Below are 26,771 nucleotides of genomic sequence, written 5' to 3' on the forward strand. Positions count from 1 at the left end.
TTTAATCTAGATTCTACTTTATTTTATTGTGTCCCATCTTCATGACATCAGTTAACTTTGTCAGTGAAAATGTTATGCGTTATTCCATGTAACTTACACAACTGCTCTGTGTAACTGTCAATCATTATGGGGTGTCACCAAAAGCCAACATCTATTTAAATGAAATGTCATCTGGCACTTAATATATATATTTTAAACCCATTTAAGACATATTGTGTTGATTTTGTTGGATGGAAATTTCCTATGTGATTCATAACCAGAATGTCATGCAGCATCAAGTCACAGTGATGCAGTGATATTCATGAGAACAGTTTCAAGAACAGGTTTTCTCATAGTTCTTAGGTATCGTTTGATTGTGTAAAACTGTAAGTGAATATAAAAAAATTGCAAATTGTAGCAAATCAGAAAAATTAATCTAGTTTTTAAATCACAGCCAATTAAGGAAAAATAACCCTTCCTTTCTCATTTCTTACATACCTCCCATAAAACCCATGGACTAGGTTATCCTGTCACTGATGCTGTGTAATTCTACTAGAATTGTATTGGTTTTTGCAGATGTAACTGATAGGCAGATGTGGGTCTCTGCATATGTTGATATGCAAAGAGCATCAGAAGCATTCTTGCCTTCAGGATGATTACGAAATTACTTCCTTTTTGTCATCCACCCATGATGCCATCTAATTTTATGTTCCTTGGCTGCTAGCTGTTAGCCTCATTAACCTTACTTGATAGAGCGTTCCAACATTTATGATTCTCATGTGAAAAATGCTTCCTGACGGCTGGAATTTGTTTTTCTTTAATTTCTACCTTTGCCCTCTTGTCCCATTCTGTGTACTAGTCTGAAAGTAGTAACCTGAGACTGGTGTGCCCACTCCTTACAGTGTAATGGATTCCAGTCAATTCTCTTGCCTTCTCTTTCTCTTAAGGTAGCTATAGTGCTTTAAAATTATTTAACCAACAGTCTTACTTATTTTCACATAGGGCCCTCATGTTTTTACATTTCATAATGAATTCTTCTGTGGAAGGAAATGAGGAAATTCAGATATGTATCATTCATCAGGTGGCCTATTTCCATAAATGTAACATTAACCTGATGTTGTTAACTTCATTGTCTTATTTGGCACATGGAGTTGCGCCAAGATGCTATTACTGTGGGCAATATAACTTGACATTTCTAAGGTTAAAATTTCATCAGTCAGTGCCGTTTCACTCCACCCTCTGGAAAAATCCTAAATCTAGATCCAGTTCAGCTAGCCATGGTGGTCACTGTCAAGTTTGCAATGGTGGGAAGTATTAAGGATTGGTCTGTAATGCAGCATCTGTTCTTTATATGAAAGTGGATTCATTTGAAATTTTATGGTTTTGGAATGGAATGCATTGTACTCTTGGAAGCCTGCAGTATTTTCTTGAGACTAATCAGAAAAGCTGCCACTCTATTTCAATTGATTTATTTAAGATTATGTTAAATTCTTTAAGTTAAGCTGGTCTAGGGCTTTGTGGAGTTTTCTCTTTTCTTTCTATTGTTTACTTCAGTGTTTCCTAATAGGAGCTTCACAGGGTGAAGACTGAAATGAAAACTGTGATACTTGATACCTAGGAAAAGAGGTCAAACCATTGAAGAAGAGAATTGTTTACAATTGTTTACAAACAATTCTCTTCAATTCTCTCAATATATAAGGATGACAATGGGAATAGGAAGAGATTATATGTTTACCTAGCTGGGGTGTTTGTGGTAAAATAATGCAAAGAAACAATCAGTGTCCTTAGAAAGTGCAGCCATTCTTGTACTGAAAGGATGAAATTAGTATTACCATTCACTGTCATGTAGTATGTTGTAAAGTCCATCTCTCTGGATACAGTTGTTTTTAGGGCTCTTTCCTCTTCTGAGGTTGCAGTTTTTGAATCAAGAGCTTGTTTGATGGCTCCACGTTATAAGAATACAGTGCAACCAAGTATTTGCTTCTTTGGCGATAGTTATTTTAAGCATATATTGGAATATATACATCTTTGTCTGAACTCGTGAAGAAGCACACACTAAAGGCAGTTTTGACTTTACTGACTGTTTAAAACCTATTCTTATGAGTCCACCTTCTGGCTGAGGTCCAACTTTCTGTATAGAGAAGGTATTTTCTGAAAGGTTATCTTGCCTGGGGCAGAGGCAGTGGGTTAATCAAACTGTAAGTTTTCACAGCATGTACATACATGGAGAGTGATCCCTTCTGTGAATTTCTTAAATTATACTCTAATAACTCACAAAAATTAGTAACTTTCAAAGTCTCCTTTTAGGGAATTTTCTTTTTTTTTTCAGCCTGTTAAAGAATACCATGCAGATAGATAATTCCAAATTTTTTCTTTTCCAAAAATAACCAAAGGTCACACATTTGCTGGATAAAAGGCTATACTACCAAAAATAAGTATTTACTGAGTCAAGCATTCCAGTGCCAGGTTCTCTTGGGAGTTGTGTCAAGGAAGAGAAGGAAGCCTTCCTTCAAGTACTGTTACTTTAATGATTGTGATATAATAATAGGATCTCCTGGAAACTGTGCTGCAGAAACTAATTCTGCACTTAAGATAGTAAAGATACTTCTGAAGTGACTTGAGACATCAGGTATGCATTTCTAACTCCTTGCATTTCTTTTCATACTACTGAATGCATGCCACACATCCGTCCCTCCTTTTGCTGGCTGCTAAACCAATAATTTCTCCACACATGGAGGAAAAAAGCAAACTCTATACCCGAAAATCTTGTTTTGTACTTGCTGATGTAAATTGTTGACCTGATAAACTCATTTATGCAAAGTTTTCCCCTTCATCATCATCAAAGTACTGCCAAGGGTAGATGTCTGAAGTGGGATGCTTCGGAGAAGTCAGGTTTTTGAAAGGCTTGGCTTCCCCTTGCCCAGCGGCAGCCATGGAAGGGCTCAGTAGCAGGTCTGAGCAGGTGAGGAGGTACCTGCTGGGTGTTGCACATTGGTTTTCTAGAGAGGCATGACAGCTGGATCTAGTTGTCCTCTAGAGATGACTGTGTCTCTTCCCTCATTGCACACGCAGCAATAAGTACCAAATAGGCCCCCTCTGAGGTATTTCAGCAGTGTGCCTGGTCTTCCAGGTATCCATAGCCATTTATTCTGTAGAGAATACTGCTGGCTTGTGCATGTTAGCATGGTCTTTGCCTCCAAGTGTGTTAAATCCCCAGGCACTTTTATTTATTGCTGTGAGGTTTCTGTTTGTAAGGAAACTGCAGGACATAGTTTAGCTGCGTTTCCTTGCAGTCGTACATGCGTTAACAAGAAATATCTTCCACTTTCTGAAATGCATCTCTGGGGCAAGCTGCCCACCACAGCTGTCGGTGTCTGCTGCAGACTTTCCTGAGGCAGGCTTGGCTCAGCCCTTGCCCCGTGCCAGGGTCTGGGAGCTGGGGGCTCCCAAAGAATGGATGTGTGACACCCCTGCTCCACACTCTGTGGTGATTCAGGGTCAAGTGGAGGAGGCAACGTGCCTGCTGAAGTGAAGTGTGACATGCCACATGTTTGCTCAACATCCACATCCACAGTCAGCAGAGAAGCAGGGAAGTGCGTCCACACAAAGGGACGCTTGGGAGGACAAGTACAGTGGGGTTGTTTTAATCATTTTTAAGCCTGAGCGCATCTCAACATGGTATTTTTTTTGCTAAAGAAAGATCAGGAGACAGGAAGATGAAAGAAGTTAAAAAGAAAAAACAACACTGAGAAAATGAATTATAAAAAAAAAAAGAAAGGCAAAAAAGCAGCAACAGAAGGAATAATAGTCCTTTGTTTATTCTTTCCCTTTGAGCTTTGAGGGCATATAATAGATTTCCACTTCTTGGTCCTACTTTCTTTTTTCTCCTTCCCTGCCCTATGTCTGGCTTCATTTTTTTCTCTGACCATTAGCACTGTGGGAACCTACCACCCACAGTGTCCATTCATTGCCTCTCCAAAGAGGCCCGAGAGTGCAGCCACCCCACAGAGGCTAACCTGGACTCAAAGGGCAGCATGATGTTGTAGCCTGAAGCCACTTACTATTTGTAGAGCAACATGACATTGCAGGAAAAGAGTTCAGTCATGCTCAATTTTGCTTCTGGTATTGCAAAAACATCACATCAGTGGTGGAGTGGTGCAGATTGGATGGAACTAATTATATTAAATTGTTCCGTAGAAACTTTAAAGAGTGTTGCCTGTAGAAAAGCAGGCTTTTCTGACAAGAAGTTGGTTCGCATGAGGCTTCATGGAGCATTTATTTTATCTTTAAGAGCTCAGATCATCTTCTTCTGTGAGAAAACTGAGAGAATTCGTTACAAAATTCCTTGTAGAATGAAAAGAGCCCAATTCCTTCTCCATCCCTGTGACTATCTTCAGCACTCTAAGAACTACTTGTAGGTAAATACTTTCCATGTTAAAGGTCCAAACACCCTGACCTTTCGGTTTTAGTTTCCAGTTGAATGAGAGGCAGTTTCTTGTTCCAATTATTTCATTTTCCAGATAAAAAAGAGCAAGTGCTCCTAAAATCTGATACTGATGACTGGTGAATAACTGATCATGGCGTGTTGTAATTTGAAAGGTATATGAACAAATACTCATGTTTCCCTGAATTCAGTCCAGCTTGTTTTCTTCCATCTTAGATTTTACTGAGACCACCAAAACACTCCTGCTCAGGGCAGGCAATTATCTTTTATCATCACTAATGATGACAACTGGGTTCCTAGTGTCACAACATTGTTATTTATTTTCCCTGCTGGGGTTTCATCATGTTTTTAACCAACTCTAGTTAAAAACATCTGCTAGACAAATTCCTCTGGAAAATTCCATATACAGCAAGCATAGAGATAAGAGATAAGTTTAAAGCTACTTTGCATACTTCTGCTGAAGAAAAAGTGGCAACAAAGGAGTCAGTGTGACTTTTTTAGTACAGTCAGAAGATTCAGAGTAGCAATCAAATTATAGTTCTTTTTTAATGTGCTTCTTGAGGTTTTTGGTTTCTTAATTCTGCTCTCTAGAAGTCATCATATTTTTCTGTCCAGCCCAGTCTTTCTGTTGCGACCACCTCATCTTTATGATAATTGCATAGCATGAATATTACAAATTATCTACTTTATTGTTGTGGATTTCCCACACATAGGTCTCGGGATTAGTGCTGATGAACATTTTCCCTTCATGGGCCAACACAGGTAGTGGGACTTCTGACCTCTAATACCAAAGCTCAACCTGTAGACAGGCTAGTTTGACCAGGATTGACCTCTTCTTCATAAGTTGGGCTGCATTAAGGAGCCAAATGGTTTTTTTTCAGTCCAAATGGTCATAGCTTCTGTTTTCTTTCTGCTGCAGGCTCCTGTGTGGTTCCCAGAGTATTTTGTTTTATGAAATAGCCATATGGCCATATTGCTTCAAAGTGATATGTGTGTGCTGGCCAGAGATGGCAGCTTCCAGGTCTTCTTGCTTGAGTCACCATCTCACATAGGCAAAATCAGAAGTACCTATTTCTGCTGCTGCCCCTAGCATGAATGTACTGCAAAGAAGGCCATAGGATGTCTGCAGCTCCAGCTGAGGACGCTGGGTGTTGCGGGAGCAAATGTATAGCAAGAGAATGAAAAAAGTGATTGCACAGGTTTGAATTTGTGAATTCAGAGGATATACCCACTTGTGCAAGCAAGATACGTTGCCATCATTCAAGCAAGTCTGGGACATACACATCCCCCCATGTTGTACTACTTTAACATTGAAGTTCAGTTTCTTTCATAAATAACTCAGCAGTTTCTTAACTACAACTGTCATTCCACCTACCTGCTGACAGACATGGAGGAGAATAGGAAGGATGGAGGGAACCATTCTTCTCATTATTTAATTAGAAAACTAAATCCCAGAAACCTTTCTGCAGTCTTTGTTTTTCGAATTTTAGATTATGCTGTGCTTCCAGAGAAGATATTTAGCTTTGCTGGTTTTGAGAAATGGAAGAAAATTATGTCCTTACATACTCCTTGTGTTTCCTTGATAAATGATGCTTCTATTTATCAAGTAAAGAATGACAAATATACTAACTTGTTTTGTCATAACAAATTAAGTAGTGATAGTACTGTTGTCTAGTCTAGGCAACTCACATTTATTTTATATTCAGACACCCTGGAAAGTTCATTTTGCTGCTGTCTGTTCACCAGGAATCAGTCGCAGAGATAACAGAGGCTTGATAGCTCTCAGCTGTGTCAGTCTTTTGCAAATGAAAAAGCAAGTGAAGAATGTTCTTGTTCGCTAGCCAGGAAGCTGCCCCACACTCTGCTTGGGGTACCTTCTGTTTTGTTTGTGTAGTAGACCTTGCCACTTCCTAAAGAAAGGGAGCAGTTTTGTACCAGGAGAACAAACTTCAGTGCAGGAAAGGATATTAGTGAAACAAGACAGAAGTCCTCCATGGAAGGGCTGTAGTCTCAAGATCAGGTGGCAAAGTAACACCAAAACTGCCATTCATACTCTGTTGATACTCCTCTGCTTTTGACTAGCAATCTGATGCTGAAGGCTGTGCTACAGCAGTAGTGTCTGCAGGCTTCAGCTGTGCTTGGGAGACAGCTAGAACAGCCTTGCTGCTCTTCATGGCCTGCAGTCCTGTCAATCCAACCCACAGTCTCATCAGATTTACCCAGCAAAACAGAGTTGGGCAAGCCTCCCTGAGGCGGAGGAGTCTCAGAGCACAGGCGCCTTGAGTCTGTAGAGGCCTGGAAAAGAAAGTTGTCTGACCTTTCTATTGCTACTGTTTTCCTGAAGGTGTGTGCTACTTTTAAGAAGCTACTTTTTTTCTAAAGAAAGGAAGCCATGTTTCAAGCATATTTATGAAAAAAATATCTGAAAAATATTTTTTTCCTACTCAGAATAAATTGATCCCTCAAGTGATCCATCATTTTGATACTGAAGTTTCCTATGCTTTGTTATTTCCATTGAAAGCACGTTGCATTCATGTAACTTTTTCTGGGCTGACTGTATAGAGCTAAAACGTGTAGTTAAAGTTAGGGAAAAACCTTTGTAAGTTTACTTTTTTTTTTTTAATACCAAAAAATTCAATATGAACACCAATGTAAATAATCTTACCCAACTTTGCCTTGGCTAACTAAAGGCTTTTATGTACTTTGCTACTGTTACTCTCTCCTACCACACACAATTAATTTTTGCTATTTTTGAGCATAAGGATTAAAAAAGAAAGAAAAAAGCAGTATCAGAAATCATATACATGCATTTATAGGCACTATATTGAACTTTCAGCACAAGAATTGCCAAAAGTATAATGTGCTGTTAAAAAACAGCACAATGGCAATGTTTGGTACTTCTGGTCTTGATCAGTTCTTCAGATGCTACAGTTTTCAGCTAGAGTTATTTAAGTAGGATAGATGTCAGCCCTGCAGCAAGCAAATGCAAAGTACACATCCTGAGTTCAGGGAGTGAGCCACAGCACAAAGTAGGTGCCACAGGTACTATGTTATGGAAACAAAGCTTCTTAGGGATGAAACAAAGGGATTGACATACTAACAGAGTTTCAGCACTGCAAATTAGAAACAGTTAATGCTTTTGGACCTACTGTAGCAATATGGGCAGTGAAGATGCTTTTATCAGATCTGGAATGTCATGTCCAGGCTGCAGATGTGGTGCAAGGTGCAGTGGGGTGGATCAGTAACAGTTCCGCTCAGGGACTCTTCACCTCCCATGGCATGTCAAGCACTCTTTGCCCAAGTTTTGAAAGCTGTCCAAGCAGCACCCATACTCAGCTCTTGAGAAGTCCTGGAGTCAAAATGCAGATGGTATGAAAAACACTGCCAATGTCTTTCCTAGATGGTAAATATTTTATTCGTGTGTTCTGCTCTCCAAGGAACAAATAGTTCTGGTATTAAAGGCCAAGGCAGTTTTATTATGGGAAAGCAGAAAATGCTACATGTTTTCACAGCTATATCTCAAAAAAAAATTAATTCCTTTGTAATTTCAGTTTTCACTGATGTTTCTTTCCAAACAGGAAAACAGAGAAATAAAAAGCAATGTATCTGAATGAATATGGAGAACAAATTAGCATAATTCAGCTGATCTCACTCAAAACTAAAACCTCAAAACCATGCACTATCTAAGCATGTACCTGAATAATATTGTTACGGCATTTAATGTTTACAAGTAAGTTTATTATTACGAAGTGTTGTATTGTGCCATCTCAGTTGAATCCTTTTAGTCTCCTAGCTAAGTGTAAGGGTCTGTTTAAGTAGTCTTTTGCCAGCCCAGCCATCTGTGGATTACACGTATATGTTTTGCTGACAAAAGCTGTTATAGACAAAGCCAGAAAGGTGAAGCCTGCACTGTTCCCTATTTGTATGTTTTGCATAGAGGTATTCCACTGGCAGCAGTGTAGTTTGACAATGTGATTGCAATAGCAGCCTTTCCTGGCTGAGCTATCCAAGTGATAAATTACACTTCATGTCCATCTGTGTTATGAGATATCTAGGCTTCTAGATTTGATACCTGTGTATGCATTGGTTCTTCAGAGGTCCATATCTGCCCACAGCATTCAGGTAGACTGATGTCTAACCCAGCAGGGAATTCAACATGAGAGAAACCTCTCTGGCAAGAAGCAGTATAGATCAGAATCAGTTTTAGCTCTCCATTACCAAATAAAAAACCCAACCCTGCAGAGCCAAACAAACTGCCCAGTTGGAACCTCCACCCAGAAATCTGGCATCTAAATTATGCTCTCTTATTGAGCAGTACTTCCCTCCACAGGAACAATGAATCAAACAAAAGGGCCTAAGTAAATAAATCTTTACACTTCCCTGTTCTTTCTTCCTCCCAATTAATCATACGTCATTTCGGAAAACCTAAGTACTCCACAGCAGGAGGCAAAACTGCCATCACCGAGTATGTTCACAGCATCACACTGTCCTCCAGGAGCTGGGAGTGATGGCTGCAGTGGCTTGACATTTCCCGCATCCTCTGTCTATCTGCAGGAGCAAGGTGCCCAGATCTCACAGGGAGTGGGTGCTGTCTTCAGCCAAACCTGCTCTAGACCTAATCCCCACACGTGTCGTGCCGTGCTGAGCTCCACTACTGGTTTTGCCATTAGTCGCTGCTGATGCTGAGTCTGCCTGGTGCTAGTGTGACTGCTGTGCTGGCAGCCAGCCTCCTGACTTGCCCTTCTCTGGTGTCTCCAACTACCATTCAGCTGTCACAGTGGTGCTTCTGGTCCTTTACAGAAAGTGCAGCGGTGCAGGGATCCATGCAGAGCCCCAGTCACACAGAACAGGTTTACTGAATTAAGTGCTCTTTCCTTACTAAAGATAATAAGAAAGGGAGAAATAATCGTCTTGGAATCTGTTTTCCCACATAGACACATTTTTCCACTTCTCAGGACCAGCACGGTTTATTAGGGCAGTGTTTACTGCAGGGAAGTTGCCTACATTTTTGCAAATGTGTTTGTATGCACCATTTTCCACACTTTTTAACTAGGTTGTTTTTCACACAAAGGCCCAAAATGATAGAAGATAGGTGTTTGGTGAAGCCTGGTAACACCTGGTCCATTAGTCTTTTGCTAGCATATGCCAAAAGATGATGCTCCTTCTCTAGGCTGCAGAGAAGACTCATTGTCCATGGGAGTTCTTGGGAAAGAGCTACTCTTCAGTCCATCTGCTTTCACAGAAGAAACTGGCTGAGTATGTCCAAGCCCCCCCTGCTGCATGAGAAGTTTTGAGTTCTAAAATGCCTGGGTAGCAGTTCCATGACAAGAATTTCTTAAGTTACCTGGGTTTGTGTTCTCATGCTGCACTGTCAGCATTACATGAAGTCCGGAGGTGAGGAATTGCAACCAAATAGATCAAGTTTCTAGCCTGAAAGGAAGTTCTGAAATTATAACAGAAGGCCTGCTGGTACAGGATTTCTGGTACCATTTCACAGAGCATCAAATAGTCCAGATAAGCTTTAGATAAGTACTCTCCATTTTGCGTGCTTATCTTTAACTCCAGATCTTTTTAAATTTGCCCCTCAAGTATTTCAATTCTGTGTTCTTTAAGCAGAGCTTCTTTGAAATAAGATAATTAAAATCTCTTTGTGTCTTCTCTGAGAACCCATGTGTTCATTTATGATCCCCAGCGGGAAGGCCAAATTGTTCAAGTATTACCAAATGACATTATTTATACTAGATTTAGACATAAGTCCCTATTTCCAGGGGCAGTGTGTCCTAGAACAGAGCAAAAAGGATGTTTTTCTTTCCTTTCTATCTTTAAGGCATGAATAACATAGAGAGCCACATCTTTTCTTTATGATCTCAGAGGACAATCACTATTGACAAGACGTTTGCAGGCTGAAATACTGTAAAAGTGTTTACTTCAATGTCTTTTTCAAGAATGTAGAGTAGATAGCAGATCAAAGATCACCTTTCACCAAAAAAACTCATTTTTCTGTCAGTGGGGTTTTCTACTTCATCATTACCTAGAGCATTCTTGACCCCACCACCACCAATGCCCCCACCCTTCTTCTGGTATGTAGGCAGTAGTTCCCTCAAGTGCTCTGAAACATAGAAGTCTCTCTGTCTTTTCTCTGACTTCCTTCCTTCAAACCCTTCCTTCACATTTGGGTAATGTAAAACAGCCAAGATAAGGAATAGCTGTCTCTTCCCAAAAGGAGACGGGATGGATGTGCAATTCAGAAGAACAGTTCCTTTTTCCTACTGCCTTCCTGGGATGGGGGGCAGTGGGGGTAGTGGGGAAGTGAGAAACAAGTTAACCTTCCTTTTGCCAGCTGTGCCAGCTCCTCCTATCAATATAGACGCAGCAAACCATGACAGCACTGTTCTGCTCTCCCCCTGAAAGGGTAGAATTGTTTAAAAAAGACAAAATAGGAAGCAGAGGTGGCTAGTAATATGTATTTTTGGTCAAAATATAAGACCCAGCATTTCTTTGTGTAATGCATTGTATTACTTTTCTTAAGTATCTGACATAAACTGTTGTCTTCAGTCATGTAGTCATATTTCATCCAGGTCTCCTGTTCCTAGGAAAAGATGACAGGAGAGAGGCTCTTACCAGCATGGGGTAATAGTCACTTGTTGTGTTATTTAGAAAGATTAACTTACTGGAGTTTGTGTCTATAGGAGTTAAACTTGTGAGGAGGATGAGTGGTTTTGCTATTGTGAGATTTTATGAGTAGTTTTTTACATGATTTTTATGTTATTACTGTGATTTAATGAGGAAAACACAAGAACTAATGTTTTCTTAGTTACCTAAAGATAATAAAACCAGCAGAAGCAGAAAAATCTCTCATTTGCCATAGGATCTCAATTCACATAGTAGCAGGAATTCACAACCAGGAACATCACGCTTTCTAATGGTGATGAAGTTCTCCAGTATGCAACAAGAGGTTCGATTTCTATGATTAAGGGATACAGATGAATATAGTGGGACAAGTGAGTTCAGATCTACTGGCTATTTGCACTGCAGGATAGTTTTTGAAGGTACTTTAGATGAGTAAGAAGAATCAGGACATCAGAAAGTCACAAGAAATATGGTGAAGTTTGTTGTTACAGATACCCTTTCTCAGTAAATAGAAGGGAAATACATAAGGGGGGCTTTATTATTACAATATCAGGGTTTTCAAGGATTGCTTTTGTCATGCTCATATTTGTAGTATCTTGACCAGCTGTATCGGTGGTGACGTAGATTTCAGACTCTGGCTTGTGTATAATACAGAAGCACAGGAACACCAGTAGGAAGAAGCACTCTCCTAAGCTACTAAAGCTGGCATTCTGCATAATAGTGCAGGAATCACTAATGCCACAAAATAAGGGTTAATGTCAGTTTGACTATAATCTACTACTTAGGAGTTCTCCAAATGATTTGGTGACCTCAGTGTTGTACAGAGAGGACAGAGCACGTGTATGCACGAGGAAGATAATGGGCAACAGTCAAAAAAGTCTGGGGAAATTGAAATATTATGCTTGGGCTATCAGAAATGAGAACTGCAGAATAAATATTCTGAATGGACTGTGTGAACATCTGGTGCCATGAAAACTGAGCTGCAGGGAATTGTCCAACTGTGCTGAAGATTGTGCTTCAGCAGCAAAATTGAAATTGAATCGAAGCTGCTGATCTGAGGTCTCGTGCTACTGAGAAGCTGTTGCCTGAGTGGAACCCAGTTCATCAGAAGAAACAAAAGTAAGGAAAAAGACCAAGAAGAAAAACTATTATGCTTCACACCTGGAAAATGAATTACACTTGCATGTGTGTAAGTGCACACTAAGGAGATAAAGAGGATGAGGTTTGGAGTAAATCCTGCCAAGACTTGTTTTCCAATTCAGTTAAACAGGTTCCAGGATATGACATCTAGGGAAACCCTCTTCTTCCGCTTCAGGATACAAAAGGGGAGAGATTACAAACCATGCAGTATAAATAGAGTGGGAATTTTATGGGGACTGTTGCTCATCTTACTAGACTGAGAAATGAGGTTCCAGTTACACGGCTTGCAGGCATTGAACAGTCAGTGCTCAGCCCCTCAAATGCATGCTTAGTGAGATCCATCCATGAACAGCAGCTGTTGCTGACAAAGTGTGATAGGATTGGAAATCTCATTACTGATCCAGTGTGTGTCAGTACTGTTACCTTCTAATGAAAAAAACCTACCTTTCAAAAATAAGCTGGAGTAATTTATGAGAGGCTGGGGAAAAAGGAGCATGGAAGGAAAGACCTAGTGAAGAGGCAGTAATGAAACTGCTTTCAGCAGTTCATGCATTGCGTCTCTCTTATAAAAGTAAATTAATGAGAGGATTCCGCTAGGACAGGAAACATAGTGGAGTCTTCCCAAAAACTTACTGCATTTGAGATCTATCCTGCTCACAAAATGTGGTGTAGATACTATTTTTTCCATGATCAGGGGAAAGAAAGACAAGACAAATATGTGATTCTTCTTTTACTTTCCAATGCCTGAAAATGAAGCTGTGGCTTTGACTGTAAGAGCAAAGGATCTTGGAGAACAGTCTTGACAGTGGTTGGGGCATACGTGTGGTAATGGTTCACTAGAGTCCTGATTCCTCATGTGGAGAGCTATTTTCCTCTACCAGGCTTTAGAGTTTAGCAAAGTCTTGCATCTTATGTCAGGTAAAAGCCACTGAGTTTTTATGTCTGGGAGCTTAGAGAGGCCTGACCACTGCCCTGATAATGTGGTACCCACCCAGGACATCAACAGTCTCATTACTGGTCTTTGTTCCAGGCAGAGGCATGAGGTAAAATCAATGAAGATTCAGAGAGGCAAGCAAGGAGATAGAACTTGAAATTTTTAATTTCTTTTTTTTTTTTTTTTTTTTTTGGGAGGGGGTGTTGGGCAATGTTACCGTGACCCTTTAGCATGAGCACTGCAATCCCAGGTTATATCCACACCACTGCTGGTAAAGTATTTCTAAGATCCATTCTTAGGTTTTGGGCATCTGGCTCAAAATCCACATTTTGAGCTAACATCACACATGAGGAGTTTCATAGAATGGTTCTTATGGCAAAGATGAATAATACATCCAGTCTGCTGGTTGCCTCTGCTGGATTTCTCATTCAGAGTTACTCTTCTTGAGTTAGGAAGGGTATACACTTATACAGGAAACTTTGTGAATAAAGCATCAGTTAGCAGTTGCTAAGACCTTAGAGCTTGAGGAGCACTGCAGGGTTTGTTGTATCTCTTCTAAGAGTCAAGCCCATCTAATTTCTGATACAGTGAACTATAGGTGTATTCCTTACTTTATTCTTGTCTGTATTCTACTCCATACTGCTGAGGCATGAACATTTCCAGTTTTTTTAGATCTGTTTGGAAAAAAGACAAGTATATAATGGAAAAGGATCTGAAAGGGAAGCTAAATGACATCACTTAAGACAGTTTAAGGAAGCTTGATATTTGGTTGTTTATGATCTCAGTATGTTAGTTGTTTGTATTGTGATAAGAGCATTTTTGGTGTGGAGACTGAGCCACAAGACTTATTGCAGCAATGCAGACAGTATTTGTCTGTTGGTTAGGGAAATGGACTGGAAGGCCCGAAGGTCTTGGGTCCCAGACCATGCTGAACCAGTGAGTCATCGGGCGACTCTGGGAAAGTGCATTGAACTCAGTTCTGCAGCATCGCAGAAATCAGCCCAGCTGTGGAACTGAACCAAAGCAGGTTGTAAGTCACAGGTCAGTGGCACATATGGGAAACATAAGCTATTTTTTCTTATTCTGCATAAATGTAAATACTACATTATATTCTCCTGAGCTAACATTTCGCTGTGAGGCTAATACTTTTGTATAGTCAGTGGAATATTTTGAAAGAAATTGAATCTCCCTCCATCCCCACCAAAAAAATTTCCCAAACTTTCCATTAAATTTATGTACAAGCAGATATGAAGGATGAAAAAAAAAACAACCCCCAAAAATACCCCCAAAAAACCAAACAAAACAACCCCCCCCCCCCAAAAAAAAACCAACCAAAAAAACACCACAAAAGAAAAACCTGGCTCTTATTTATTTTTTACTATCCAGGAGAATTTAATTTGGCCATTACAGGTTTCTGCTCATACAAATACACAAAATATTGAGCTTTTGTCCAAAACCTATATTGAGATTTTTTTTCTTCTGAGCAAGTAAGTGACTAAAACTGTTTTTTGGTAGAAATGGGAATTGAGCTACATCATGTAAGTTTTATGAGCAGGATTTACTATGCTGCTTCTGTTTGAATTTTTCAGGTGTTTCTTATGCACATTGAGACATCTTATTTGCAAAATAAAAAATAAAAAAATTGAGATTTCACAGGTCCTTTCTTTTCTCTCTTGGCAAAATATATTAAGACATGTTGCTGATCAAAAGTGTACGAGTGAGAAAGGACCTTATCACTAATAGTTAACTGTAAGTTTTTATACCCACAAGGAAGAGATCAATCTTCCTTCTGAACACCTCCTTCGGTATTTTAGATTACCTTCCTTGACCTCACTGCAAATAGCGTACCTTTCAGATAGTCCTGATATGTAAGATACTCTCATATACTTCCTTTATGTAGTATACCCCCTGTAACAACCTACTGTAAAACCAAGGCTTTTACCAGTGGCAACACTGATCAACTCAGCAGAGAGAGGGTGGCTCAGGGAGGAGGTTAAGTTTTGAAATCTAAAGTGGAAAATGAAATGGGTCAGTAAGAAACCTAGTTCTCATGGGCTTTTTAATGTCTGAAATAGAAAGGAAATTATGGGTATTGCATCTGATCAAGCAGTTAGCAGTAAATTATTCCATCATCAAATGCAGTTCTTATTCCAGTTTTCAAATCTCTTATCTAATTCTCCTTACTTTTAAGGAAATGCTAGTCAAGTCTCAAGAAACAGTTCTGAAAAATCGCATAGCAAATTTCTACATTTAATAGTGTGGAAATAGTCACTTGCCTAACAGCCAACTCTGAAAACTGAGCCAGGTCTGTAAGTGTTGTACTGGACTAGACTTACTCATCAGCATGTGTGATAGTGTCAGTCAGTCTGTGCCATCACTGGTTAATGTGTGGAAATCTATTCCTTTCAAATCATGCTCTCAGTGATAGCTCCATACTTCCAGTTCTTGATGTATACTTATAATTACAATTTACTACATAATTCTGCAGGAAGAACTTAAACTCGGCTCTCTTTCTTTCTCTTCTATACTTGATTCTGTCATCACAACAGGATTAAAAATGGCTATTAAAAACCATCATCAACCTCACCCCTCCCAAGGGGAAAAAAAGCCCTCCTAGTATCCTTAAATGCATAGGAACCAGGTCAGTAGGTTATTGCTGTAAACAGGTATTCTTCAGAGGAAAACTCAGTAACTAATTCAGTTTATAAATGCAGTTCATACACAGTCAAGCATTTTAAAATATTTATAGAAAACATGAAACTGGAATAAAATCTCAGTGGTTATGCTTACGTTTTGGGGAATCCTGGCACTGTTGCACTGCACTGAACAAATACAGATGATAGAGCCATGCAAATAGCTCTATGGCTGGTTTCTGTCAGTTGCTTCCCCACCAGCAGGGCTAATGTAATTGCATCGCTGCTGGTTCAAAAGCAAAAATCTTTCCTACATTGGCAGGTTGGTGTGTTCTTAGTGTAGTAGGTGCAGATATGAAATACAATTTAGCAACTTCTAAAGTTTGCCAATCACTAAGAATAATATGTTCTTAAGTAAGTTTCCTGAGTCTGGCAATTTACGTAGGTGAGTAAACTAGACAGGTCAAATAGCTGGCTTGGTTTATAAATAGACTAAAAAAAAACTCCATATATAGAATAGTATCCAGACTTTCTATTGTTTGAAGCAAATGATATCATTATTTGAATGTCTTTCCAGAACTGAAAATGACTAGACTTTGGAAACTAAAAGTAGTTAAATATAGAAATTGCTACTTTAATGAGTGGATACTGTGTTTCATTATTATGCTACTAGTATGTGAACAAATGCCTTTCTGTTCTTAGGGATGGGAAGGGATATTTTATTCCAGTAATATAAGATATTGGACAAAAGCCAAATTCAGATTAAGGGCTGTCAGTGCCTTTATCTCATTTCTTATGGAAAATATTTTTGATCCACAGTGCAGTGTAACTTCACTAACTTGTGCCTTGCATAAGCCTTTACATTTGTGCAGATCAAATACAAAATGCACAGTGCTTCACATAAAGTAAAATAATGCAATAAAAATTAAAAGAGAAACAAACTGTGACTTCCAACATAGCTTGTCATCACAGATTCCCCAACAAGTGATAGCATCTACTTTGCCAAGTCAGAGAGCTTTTTCACTGATAACTAGAAAACATTTCTTCTGATTCCTGTAGTACTATTTAAAAACACCTTAGTAGTTTCTGTGAAGATACACTTCATTTCTAGGTGTGGGGTGTTGTGAATAAAGGCTCATGTTAAGATGTGCCAGCACTCTCACTGTAAAGACCACCATCTTTTTAGACGAGGAATGGTATGTTGGATGGTAGGTGGATAGTCTGTTGTCTCATCAGACAATATACTAAAATAATATGCATTTACAAAGATAGAAGCAAGTTTAAGAGGATATCAAAACAAATTTTAACTTACCAATCCAGATTTTCCTTCAGATGCTTCTGCATCTTTTACGTGTCTCTCAGATTTAGCTAAAAATTCACATTTGAACAAAGTGTCAGTTGATACATGAAGTCACCAAAATTTAGGCATCTGCATATTCACAAAGTGTCTGAGCTCTTATAATCAGGGAATCCAATATCCTTGCCTTAACTAATAGTAATAATTAATGTGTGTACCTTTGGTTACCCTTATTAATATATTTTCATCTTCAAAGTCTTACTATACTTGTATCTGTGGGGATTTTTTTCTGCAAGCAAACCTGATTTTTAAGTTGGTAAAACTGAAAATGGGGTGCTCATTAGCAACACTTTCATTGTCCTTCTGCAATCACTGTGGGCCATAGGTGTCAGTTGATGACCATGTAACATTTTTCCCCTTGGAAGATGTAAGAGATATTTTTAACCATTGCTGCACACTCTTCAAAGAGCTTAGTTTGCCTGCAGCATCACCTCTCTCTTGCTGGTGCATGTTCAAACTTTGGTTGATTATTAAGACAAAAACTGTCATTCCTTTAAGTAGCTAAGTCACCTGTCTCAGTTACGGAAGTGCCAGAGGATATTGTTCATCCTCTTCTGGATGAAATTTTGTTCTGGAAAAGCCCTCTGCATCCTAAACCTCCTTCAGCAGCTCCTAGAGCTACAGCATATTCATGCAGAGACCTGTGGCTGGTTTTTAGGATGCCCTTTCCTGTGGCATTACAGATTCTTCAAAAATAAGTAGGAGTGATATTTTTTTCTCTAGGGGTAACTATTTTTATTCTTTTACATTTCAAAAAGTTTTAACTGGATTTTCCCATTTTGTATTTTAATCCCTTTCCTAGGATAGCATATAATTATCTCTGTGACAGAAAAGGCAAAAAGCAGCTGAATCCAGCTTCATTATCCATAAAATATGAGATCCCCATTCACTGACTTCTTGACAGAAACCTGTCATGGCATACACTGCTTGCTCAGAAGTGTACTGTTTGCACATAACCTCAAGTTGGGCAAGTAGGCAAGAGCCCTGGACAGTTATTCAAATATCTGTATTGTATATTTAGGCAGCTTTTAAGATTTACTATCTGACTGAGCCTCTTAAAAACCTTACTTTTTTCTTCCTTCCTTTTTTTTTTTCCTTTTTTCTTTTTCTAATTCCTACTATATAACAGCAGCTCCTTCTGGCTCCCATCTGGTATGCTGGGTCAACATGTGTGTGGATGAAATCCACAAAATTAGATATGCTTTTATGAAAATGTGAAGAGTACATTCACACTATATCTTGTCTGACTTCTGCAGTTGTTACAAGGCAATGTCTTGACACTGCAACAAGGGAACATTTTAATTTAAAGAGAGGATGATAAATAGTACCTCAAATAAAGTAAAGATGTAGAGCTGTGAAGTTTCACTTTGAAATGAAACTATGTAAGGCTGTGTGCTAGAAAGTTAATATAATCAAGAGCCACAAGCCAGCCCATAAGAGGAAAGTCTTTTATAGCTTCACTTCTGAGAGGTACAGAATTCATGTTTCCCATTGTTGGCTTCAACATACTTGCTGAGACACACTTGAGAAGACAAGTTTGTGTCTGTTGGGGTCTTCTCAGCATCAGAGACTGTATTCTCTTGTCCTTCCTTCCCTCACCTCAAACACTGAGCACAGGCATCCCAGTCCCTGGGAGCAGTGCTGCTTTTGGATACTCCTCCTCTGTTGATGTTTCCATGCCCATCAAGACTCAAACTGAAGCAACTTGCTTATTTGCTTGTTTGCCTCCCAGTTTTCTCTATGCATTCCATTATAAGAGGGAGGTGGCATATGAAACTCCATACCAATCATAATGGATAGCAGCAAGCATCACTCTCCTTACTTCATCAGGAAGACTACATTAGGTAGTTGTCAGGAGACCGGCTTTCTTAGTGTGGCTGATGGTAAATCTCTTCGTGTTCCTCCTGGGAACGATTTCCTTCTCCAGTTTTTTTGGGTTTTTTTTTTCAGCGAAGGATGTGTAACTGTATGGCTCCCCCTTGTTCTGGTGGGAAGTGCAAACATTCATATGATGTTGAGGTCACGCACTAAATTATTCCAGTTGCCATGCATCCAGTCTAGAAAGGTTCTGGCTCCCATTCAAGTATGAAAGAAAGAATTATTTCTTAGCGAACTAATTCTCAGAACAGTTGGAGAGAGGATCCACACCCCCATCTTTTCCTTCCTCTCTGAATGTGCCAATTAATCCTTTCCCTCACCAATTAAGGTCTTCACAGTGGTTTTACTGTCTGGTGCACTAGTAGCTACTGGATTGTGAGCAGGCAGTTTCAGATGACTGTTTCCTTCTTTGGCATTGTAACTCTGAGGACAGAGCATTTTCCAGACCAAGCCTGACACTGGGCAGTCCAGGCATCCCCCACTGACAGCATTCTCCATGCTTGTTTTGAATGGTTGTTTATACGTGTTTCTAGAGAAATAAGTTTGGCATCCAGGCAACAAATGTTTTCAGCTCTTTAAAGAGTAAAATGCTGGTTTTGAGCAAATGCAACTGTTCAGTTGCATTTGTAACCAATGAAGTTGTTTTCTGTCTGGGTCATCAACAGCAGGAGTACCCTGTCATGCTCCTTTATTGTTTTCTCTTTTCTTCCAAAGGAAGCAGAAAATTAATGTTTGTAAGTCAGGGCCGTATAAACCAAATTTGAAACTAATGTGAGTTTCGACAGCTGAAGGTCAGACGTGGAAACAGAGGGTTGTACCGGAGGTGTGGGCCATTCTGGTTCTCCCTGGCGGTGACATAGAGGGCTGCCTTGCAGGCATGCCAGGAATCCCCTCAGGACTTCCAGGCTGAAGTCTCACGTGAGTCGTCCAAACATGCTGCTCATTGCCACACCATAGAGGCATGCGGTATGTCAGCACCCATGGTCATAGTTCAGCTTTTCAGCAGGCTCACAGGCCTTCTAAAACTTCATTTGGTGAAGCTTAGCTGGCTTGGAGGAGCCACTGTGATTGATGGAAAGAACACAATGGGGCTTGTCAGGACAGAAGTTAATGTACAACTGCAACATATAAAACTTTATCAAAGAAGATGTCAGTGTGCAGAGTCTTTTGATTCCAGGTTGCAATATTTTCATTATAATTTTCCTAATTTTTTGAGCTGTATGTAAGGAAGTGGCTTATATTTCCTGGGCTTTCTGTACTCATAGAACTTTGACATCTGTCCTCTGGTTGCCTTTGTTCTTTGTCAGAATATCAACCCTTGAAGTGAAGGTACTTGGAATAGGCACACAGAGATAACGATTACACAGATGTGGCCGAGATCAGTAATAAATCATTAATGTGGGAAAAAGTTTAACGATAGCGGCATATATGTTTTTGAGTTTTTCAAGAGTTTGGCTCAAGGAAACTGCATTTAAGTTGTCCTTTGTTAGCTGAAGATGTGTAAGCACATAAATAATACTGTTTGGTGACAAAAAAAAAGAGGAAGCAAGAGGGCAAAAAAAGATTTAATGTTGGGACCACTCATATTTTATGCTTGCAATTTCATATAAATGAAAATGAGGCACTATTTACACTAGAAAAATATACAAGCTTTACAAACATACATGGCACTTACATGTTTTCTCTTACTTGTGTTTAAGTAGTATTCACATTCCCTGAACCATCAATTTTATATTCTTTCCAGCAATGTTCTTTAATGATAGTAAAAAGAGAGTTGGGAAAACTCTTCTTCTCCCTTTTTCATTTATTGCTTTCCTTATTCCCTTTTTCCATCCATTCCACCCTCATCTGCAGGCTGCTGGTTACAGCTTTCCCAGCCATAGGTATGTGTTTGATTCTCTGACACTCAGTGTTCTCATCAGAGGCCATAACTTGCTTTATGGATGAGATTTGGACACTTAGCATAGAATCCCTCTCATGTGAAGCTGAACATTAAACACATCTCAACCAGTTACCCAAGACTACCTTTCTAATCTACTCACCCTTCTAGGATGAGGTTCAGCTCAGACATTTAAAATAGACCTGATGAGACTCTCTGGATGGTCTGTAATAGCAGCCAGATGTTGTTCCTATATTGCAGAAATTTTAAATTAGATTATATAAACCCCATTTCTAGACTATTCCTAGATTCTAGACTTTTTTGAGATTAATGGAATTTGGGATCATCCAAAACATGACCAAGACCTGGAATTGAATGTTTCCTCAATAAACAACTTCAGAACTGGGGACTATTGCCAGTCTTCCAGCTTTGTTGCACAATTCTTAGAATGCCATTCTGCTGTAAAAACTTCTTTAAGCTTTTCACCATTTAACTCCATGTTGATCAAATCAGGAGATTCACCTCACTGTCCTCAGACTTATACAGGGCATGGATGTCTGCATGTAAGCTAGTCACCTCCACCCACCTCTTAATTTTCAAAGAAAGTAGTAGGTGCTATCTGTGAAGGGTGCAGTTCATCAGTTTAGGTGCCAGTATCAGGATGGGGTGAATTGTATCCTAGGACTGGTTGTTCTCCCCATTGATCAAAACAGTAGTCTAGGCACCCATCTTATATCAAAAGAGCCACATTTGGTTGTCACAATTGGTGTTACGTTCCCAGAAATTTGTTTTCCTCTGGGCATACATAGTTTTGGTGCTTTACAACTACATTGTCCATCACTAAATTTTAAACTGGACTTTCTGCATTCTGATTACTGACTGATACATGTCCATGTGATTTCCCTTCATCTCAGTTGTAAGCCTATGTGTATAATTGGTTTTGACAAAGTTTTAGAAAAATTCTTAATAGAGTTCTTTATTTACCATAAACAAACTTTTAAACCATAATGTTTTATAGTGTAACTTCCCAGTAATGTCAGACTAAATGGCAGTGCAATGATCTGCCTTCAGGGAGTTATAAACTTTCATAGATAATAAAGTAGAAAATGCTACATGTGACTAAAAGCTCCCAGGGTCATCTCACTAGCAGTCAAAAAGTAAAAAAGTGGAAATTAGGCAATAACGAGAGCCCAAGTATAGTCCAGAAGAGACATATTAGTGCTGGTCTCAAATGTTTTCCCATTATGTTCCCTACCTTTGGAATCTTCCAGATTTTTCTCTTGATTATCTGAAGAATCTATGTGCTTAAAAGGACATAAAATGAGAAAATAAAAAAAAAAAAACTTCCTAAAATTGTGGAAGAAAACAATTGTGTCCCCACATTAGCTGCCGGTATTGTTATGGCATACAAATTAGAATGTTGGATGGTGGATAGTACACAAACAATAGACCTTGAACTTATTCCAGTTGAAATATGCATTAGCAACCTCCTTTTTTTTTCCTACCCGAGTACACAAATAATCTTGCCATAGTTCCAACTCACACTCTATGTTCTCCTTAGCAACAGTTTACCAAATTTAGAGTCACTCTGCTAATTAATAAAGAAATAAACTTATTGTTCTCCCTGTTGTTTTCTCAGTAAGTATAATTGACAACTCATATGGTAAAATTACTGTATCTATCAGTCTGTGACTGTTAGGCTGTTACAGCTCCAACCAAAAAACAGATCTCTAAAAGATCAGAATTGATTCTTACTAATGGCAGCATTACTTAAGACAGTGTTGCTTTATCAAGACATGTATCCTGCAGAGGTATATGTTCACACAGGTCTTACATCTGCATGGAATCCATAAAAATTAATAGAACTATCCTTAATTTCTGAAAAAGAACTTAGAGGGAAACTGTGAAATGAAGGATACTCACGGAGAGGCATGTTTCATCTGCAAATAGGTTAATGAGAAAAAAAACACCAAAACATAAGAGAGAGATAGTGAGTTTGTGACCATCCAAATATATAACTAAAAAATGGACCAACCTGCACGAGCTGCTAGAGGTTATAAGACTGTCTTGGTTTATGATTTCCTCTAAACAATAGCCTAAACATAAAGAAGAGTTCATAGCATGATGTAGAACACTGTTACATCCATGAAATAATTTTCTGAATCACACACCTAACCTTTAAATAGCTTGGGCCGTGGTTTCAGTCTGTGGACGTCTTTTATCAATTTGAAAAGCCCAGTGTTAAATGTGAGAATTAAATATAAAGCTGAAACTGAAGTATTTTGATATATAAAATAGTTCAGATACAGACATTAACCCTCTCATGACAAGCATAAGAGCTTACCTTGGGAACTTTGTATTACTGCTTCTTATAGCAGTAATACAGAGTCTGTTGTGCAAATATGACCAAAGAAGAATTTAGGCAATGCCTGATACCTGCTCCATACCTTTTATTCGTTTGATTCCCAGGGAGAAATCCAAAGCTCTGAACTGTTTTCAGGTTCTCAGTAGTGTAGCGGCAGGAGTGGATACCTGAGAAATGTGACCCAACAACCCCAGTTGCTGAGTAGGGGATTGCTAAGAGGCATGTGAAAAATGCTAAGCATGGCAGTGTTGGTCCTTCTCTGTTTTAGGTCCTAGAGTCAGGGCTACAGGCAGGAACAACATCAGAGCCTATTTAAGCAACAGCATAGAGCACCCATCTTGTTTTGGGGCTTGTTTATACCACTGTCACCTCCCTTCCAGCTCAAGCTATGAAAGGGCAGGAAGGGTGAAGGGACCATTTGTTCCTGCCACAGCACAACAAAGGATTCAGGGTTCTTCCATCCAGTAGTGGAGCAAGCCAGATAAAACCTGTATCCTACAGTTGGAGTGCCTTGAAGTTTTATCTAAGGACCAGTGCACATGAAAATTAGCAGCCACCCTGACTGAGGGGCTGTGCCTCCAAGATATCCTTCTCTCTTTTTTTTCTGGCTCCGTTAACTGCTGTGGGGCAAACCAGGCTTAGAAATAGCAACAAGAAAACCCTTCCTCTTTTCCCAGTTTGCTTACTAGGCTGATGGGGCACTTCCAGGTTTTCAAAACCCTGGGCTTAGGTGGGCTTCAGGCTTGTCTTCACAGTGTTCCTAATGCTTAAGTTACAGTTATAAAAGTCACACCACAGCATGCCCAGCATCTCTGCTGTTCAGGTTTCTGAACAAGAGTGACTGTGGCTGCTGCATCTCATGCAGGCAGTGTGCTAGGTGTAATCAGAGCTGGCCTGCCTGTTGAAGACCATCCAAAGATTTACACAGAATGGTGCATATTTTGTGACCCATATATTTTCAGCCCAGCCCAAGGTGGTTCTGGACAAGCAGGAGAGATGTAACTGCAGCCATCTACTTAATCTATGTCTGACTTCTAGGCCACAGTGGTTGGTTCCCAGCAAGTTTTAGGTGCCTCTAGAACAGACAGTCATTGAAGAGGAAAGAGCAGGAGTTTGGCTTATGATTTTGAACCTGATACTTACATCTTCCTATATGTCCACCCATAAATATTTTAAAGTATAGCAACGATTTAGAGCATGCATAGAAGGATGTGCTGCATTGTGACCTAGGACTTAGTCCTTGTCCCTGAAGAATCCAAGCAGCTGCACTTCTGTGATACAATATCTGTTGCATGTGTCAAAAAGATGTGTGAGATACTGCTCAGCATGGAGCTGCAATGTTTTGAAAATGTGAAGGGAAATTAATACAGTAACATTATATTTCTTGATGCTGATCTCCAGAAAACTGGAAAGCCACTCATGGCTGCTTCTAAGCAGAGATTAAAGAAGTTTCAACTGTAAGTCACAGATCTGATCCTGGTCTTTGCTTGGGCAAGTTTCCAGCAAGCCTGTTAATCAAAGCTTAATGTGCCGTGCCAGGTATTGTGGCTGATATCTTTTAACTTTCATTTTATGTGTGTTCTGGTTTACAGGGTGGAAAGACTTACACAGGACCATGTGGAGGCAGAGACTGCAGTGGAGGATGTCAGTGTTTCCCTGAAAAAGGAAGCCGTGTAAGTAACATTTTTTCCTGTAAAACATTCTTGATGTTCAGTGTTCAATGTTGTTTGATAAAGGTGGACTTGCATCAGTCTGCTAGGGATATTCAAACAATTATTCTTTTTTTAGGAAAAAGTTACTGTTGTTTCATCTTCCTCAAGAGCTTGTAGATTTGAAGAAATGCAATGTTATGAAATATAGCAGGTTCTTCTCTCAAAGATCAGGGCCAAGGGACCTAATAGTCATGACAAGCTGATCAGATCAGAATTTTGGGGATGTTATGTTCTACAGCATCACTGGATTTTGTGACAGTGCTAAATGAATATGGACAAAATCACTCAGCAATGTTCTTGAAGTCTTTCTAACAAAATGGCATCTCACAAAAAGCTATCACATACATGTGATTTCCATTAAAGCAAAAGGGAGCCAGGCCTATGAAACCTGAAATCTCTGCTCGAAGGGAACTGCTTGGGACTACTGACATTAGACTGTTGCTGATAGTCTGTTCTTTGTTTTGGGGAATAGTGAGGAATGAGGCAGAGGAAGAGATATGGGGTGGAGAGATTTAGCCACCTGCTGCAAAGAACTCCAAGAAATAGGGCAGTTCCTTATCCTGTATGGCTTGGAGCCCTGGCTGGCAGGCTTCTGCACAGCTTGGTCTTCTGCAGCTGAGACAGTGACTCAGCCTTTTTCATCCACCCATCTCTAAGAATAGGTCAGGCAAGAGTTGTGGTGGCAGGTCATATGCTTGTTTTGCTGTCATAAACCTCTTAAGATTCTTTAGTTCTCTGCCTTCCCTCCATGCAACGAAACATCAGGTCCTGTTCCCATTGCATTCCTCAAGCTTGACTCTATGTCTGAGTGGAGAAAGAGGTAGTAAGAAAGTCACAGTGTAGGTGGGAGAAGAGGAACATTCTTGTTTACAGTAGAAGTCCCATTGTCTCCATGGAAGTCAGATGATCCTGGGGTTACCATGCCATAAGTACTGTAATGGTGATACTCCCATCCATCATGATCCTCTCATGGTCTGCTTTCCGTTACATTAAGCTAATGGCAAACTCGTGAAGCTAAGGACAAGCAAGTCCTCCCCTGAGACAGCTTCCAGTGAGGCTCTCTCCAGCTGTTACTGCCTTACCCTCCTCATCCCACACATGAAGTTTGGCGAATGCCTCCTGCCGCTTCCCTCCAAGGGCTCTGAAAGTCACAAGCTGATGCTGTATGAAATGGCTTCGAGCATGACATTGCTATGCATTTTCAGTGTCAGTTTTTTGGCTTCTAAAAGCAAAGCACGGATGTGCTTGTTAGCGTTTGTGAAAACACTTGTTGGAAAACTACAGCTTCCGTGAGTGAAATATTTTTCACATTCCTTATTGACTGAATAACTTTTAGTTTCAAGCTGCCAAGTCTACAGGACAAAAGACATAGCTAAACAAAAGTAAATGCATAGTTAAGAAAAGCTAAAAACGCTACGTTACCAGAGTAGAGAACCAGGCAGGTGCCACTGATGAGAAGCTCCCAGTGAGTTGCTTAGTATCTAGATTGGAAGATAAAGGCAGATTTTATGTACTTGCTCACCACTCTCACTCTTTGAGTTATCCCAGGGAAGTAAGTAACCCCAGTAAGTAATCACATTGGCTTCCCTTTAAATAGGCACTAAAAAGGAGAAAATGAGGATGTTACAAAAGATAAATTATGTTTTGTTACTTGTGGTTAATTGTGCAAGATGTGAAGGAGTATTGGGGAAAGTGATGTAAAGAATTTTAAAACACTTCAAAAATCATATTTTAACTCTGAAATGATACGCCTCATTCTGAGTCAGCATACACTGCATGTATTTTGTGTCTGCTCATCTCTTCAGATGTCACAACCTCTG

The 26,771-nt window shown here is 39.6% G+C and overlaps 1 protein-coding gene across 1 annotated transcript in view; it reads left to right on the forward strand.

The window, feature by feature from the left end:
* Window positions 1-26,771, forward strand: part of COL4A2 (collagen type IV alpha 2 chain) — a 140,894-nt gene that overhangs the window by 14,748 nt on the left and 99,375 nt on the right. The window contains exon 4 of the mRNA XM_031045558.2: window positions 24,832-24,912. Coding sequence (XP_030901418.2) covers window positions 24,832-24,912 — 81 coding nt within the window. The remainder of the gene's footprint in view (window positions 1-24,831; window positions 24,913-26,771) is intronic.

This window comes from Melopsittacus undulatus, chromosome 2 (genome assembly GCF_012275295.1).
Source record: "Melopsittacus undulatus isolate bMelUnd1 chromosome 2, bMelUnd1.mat.Z, whole genome shotgun sequence".
Taxonomy (NCBI): Eukaryota; Metazoa; Chordata; class Aves; order Psittaciformes; family Psittaculidae; genus Melopsittacus; species Melopsittacus undulatus.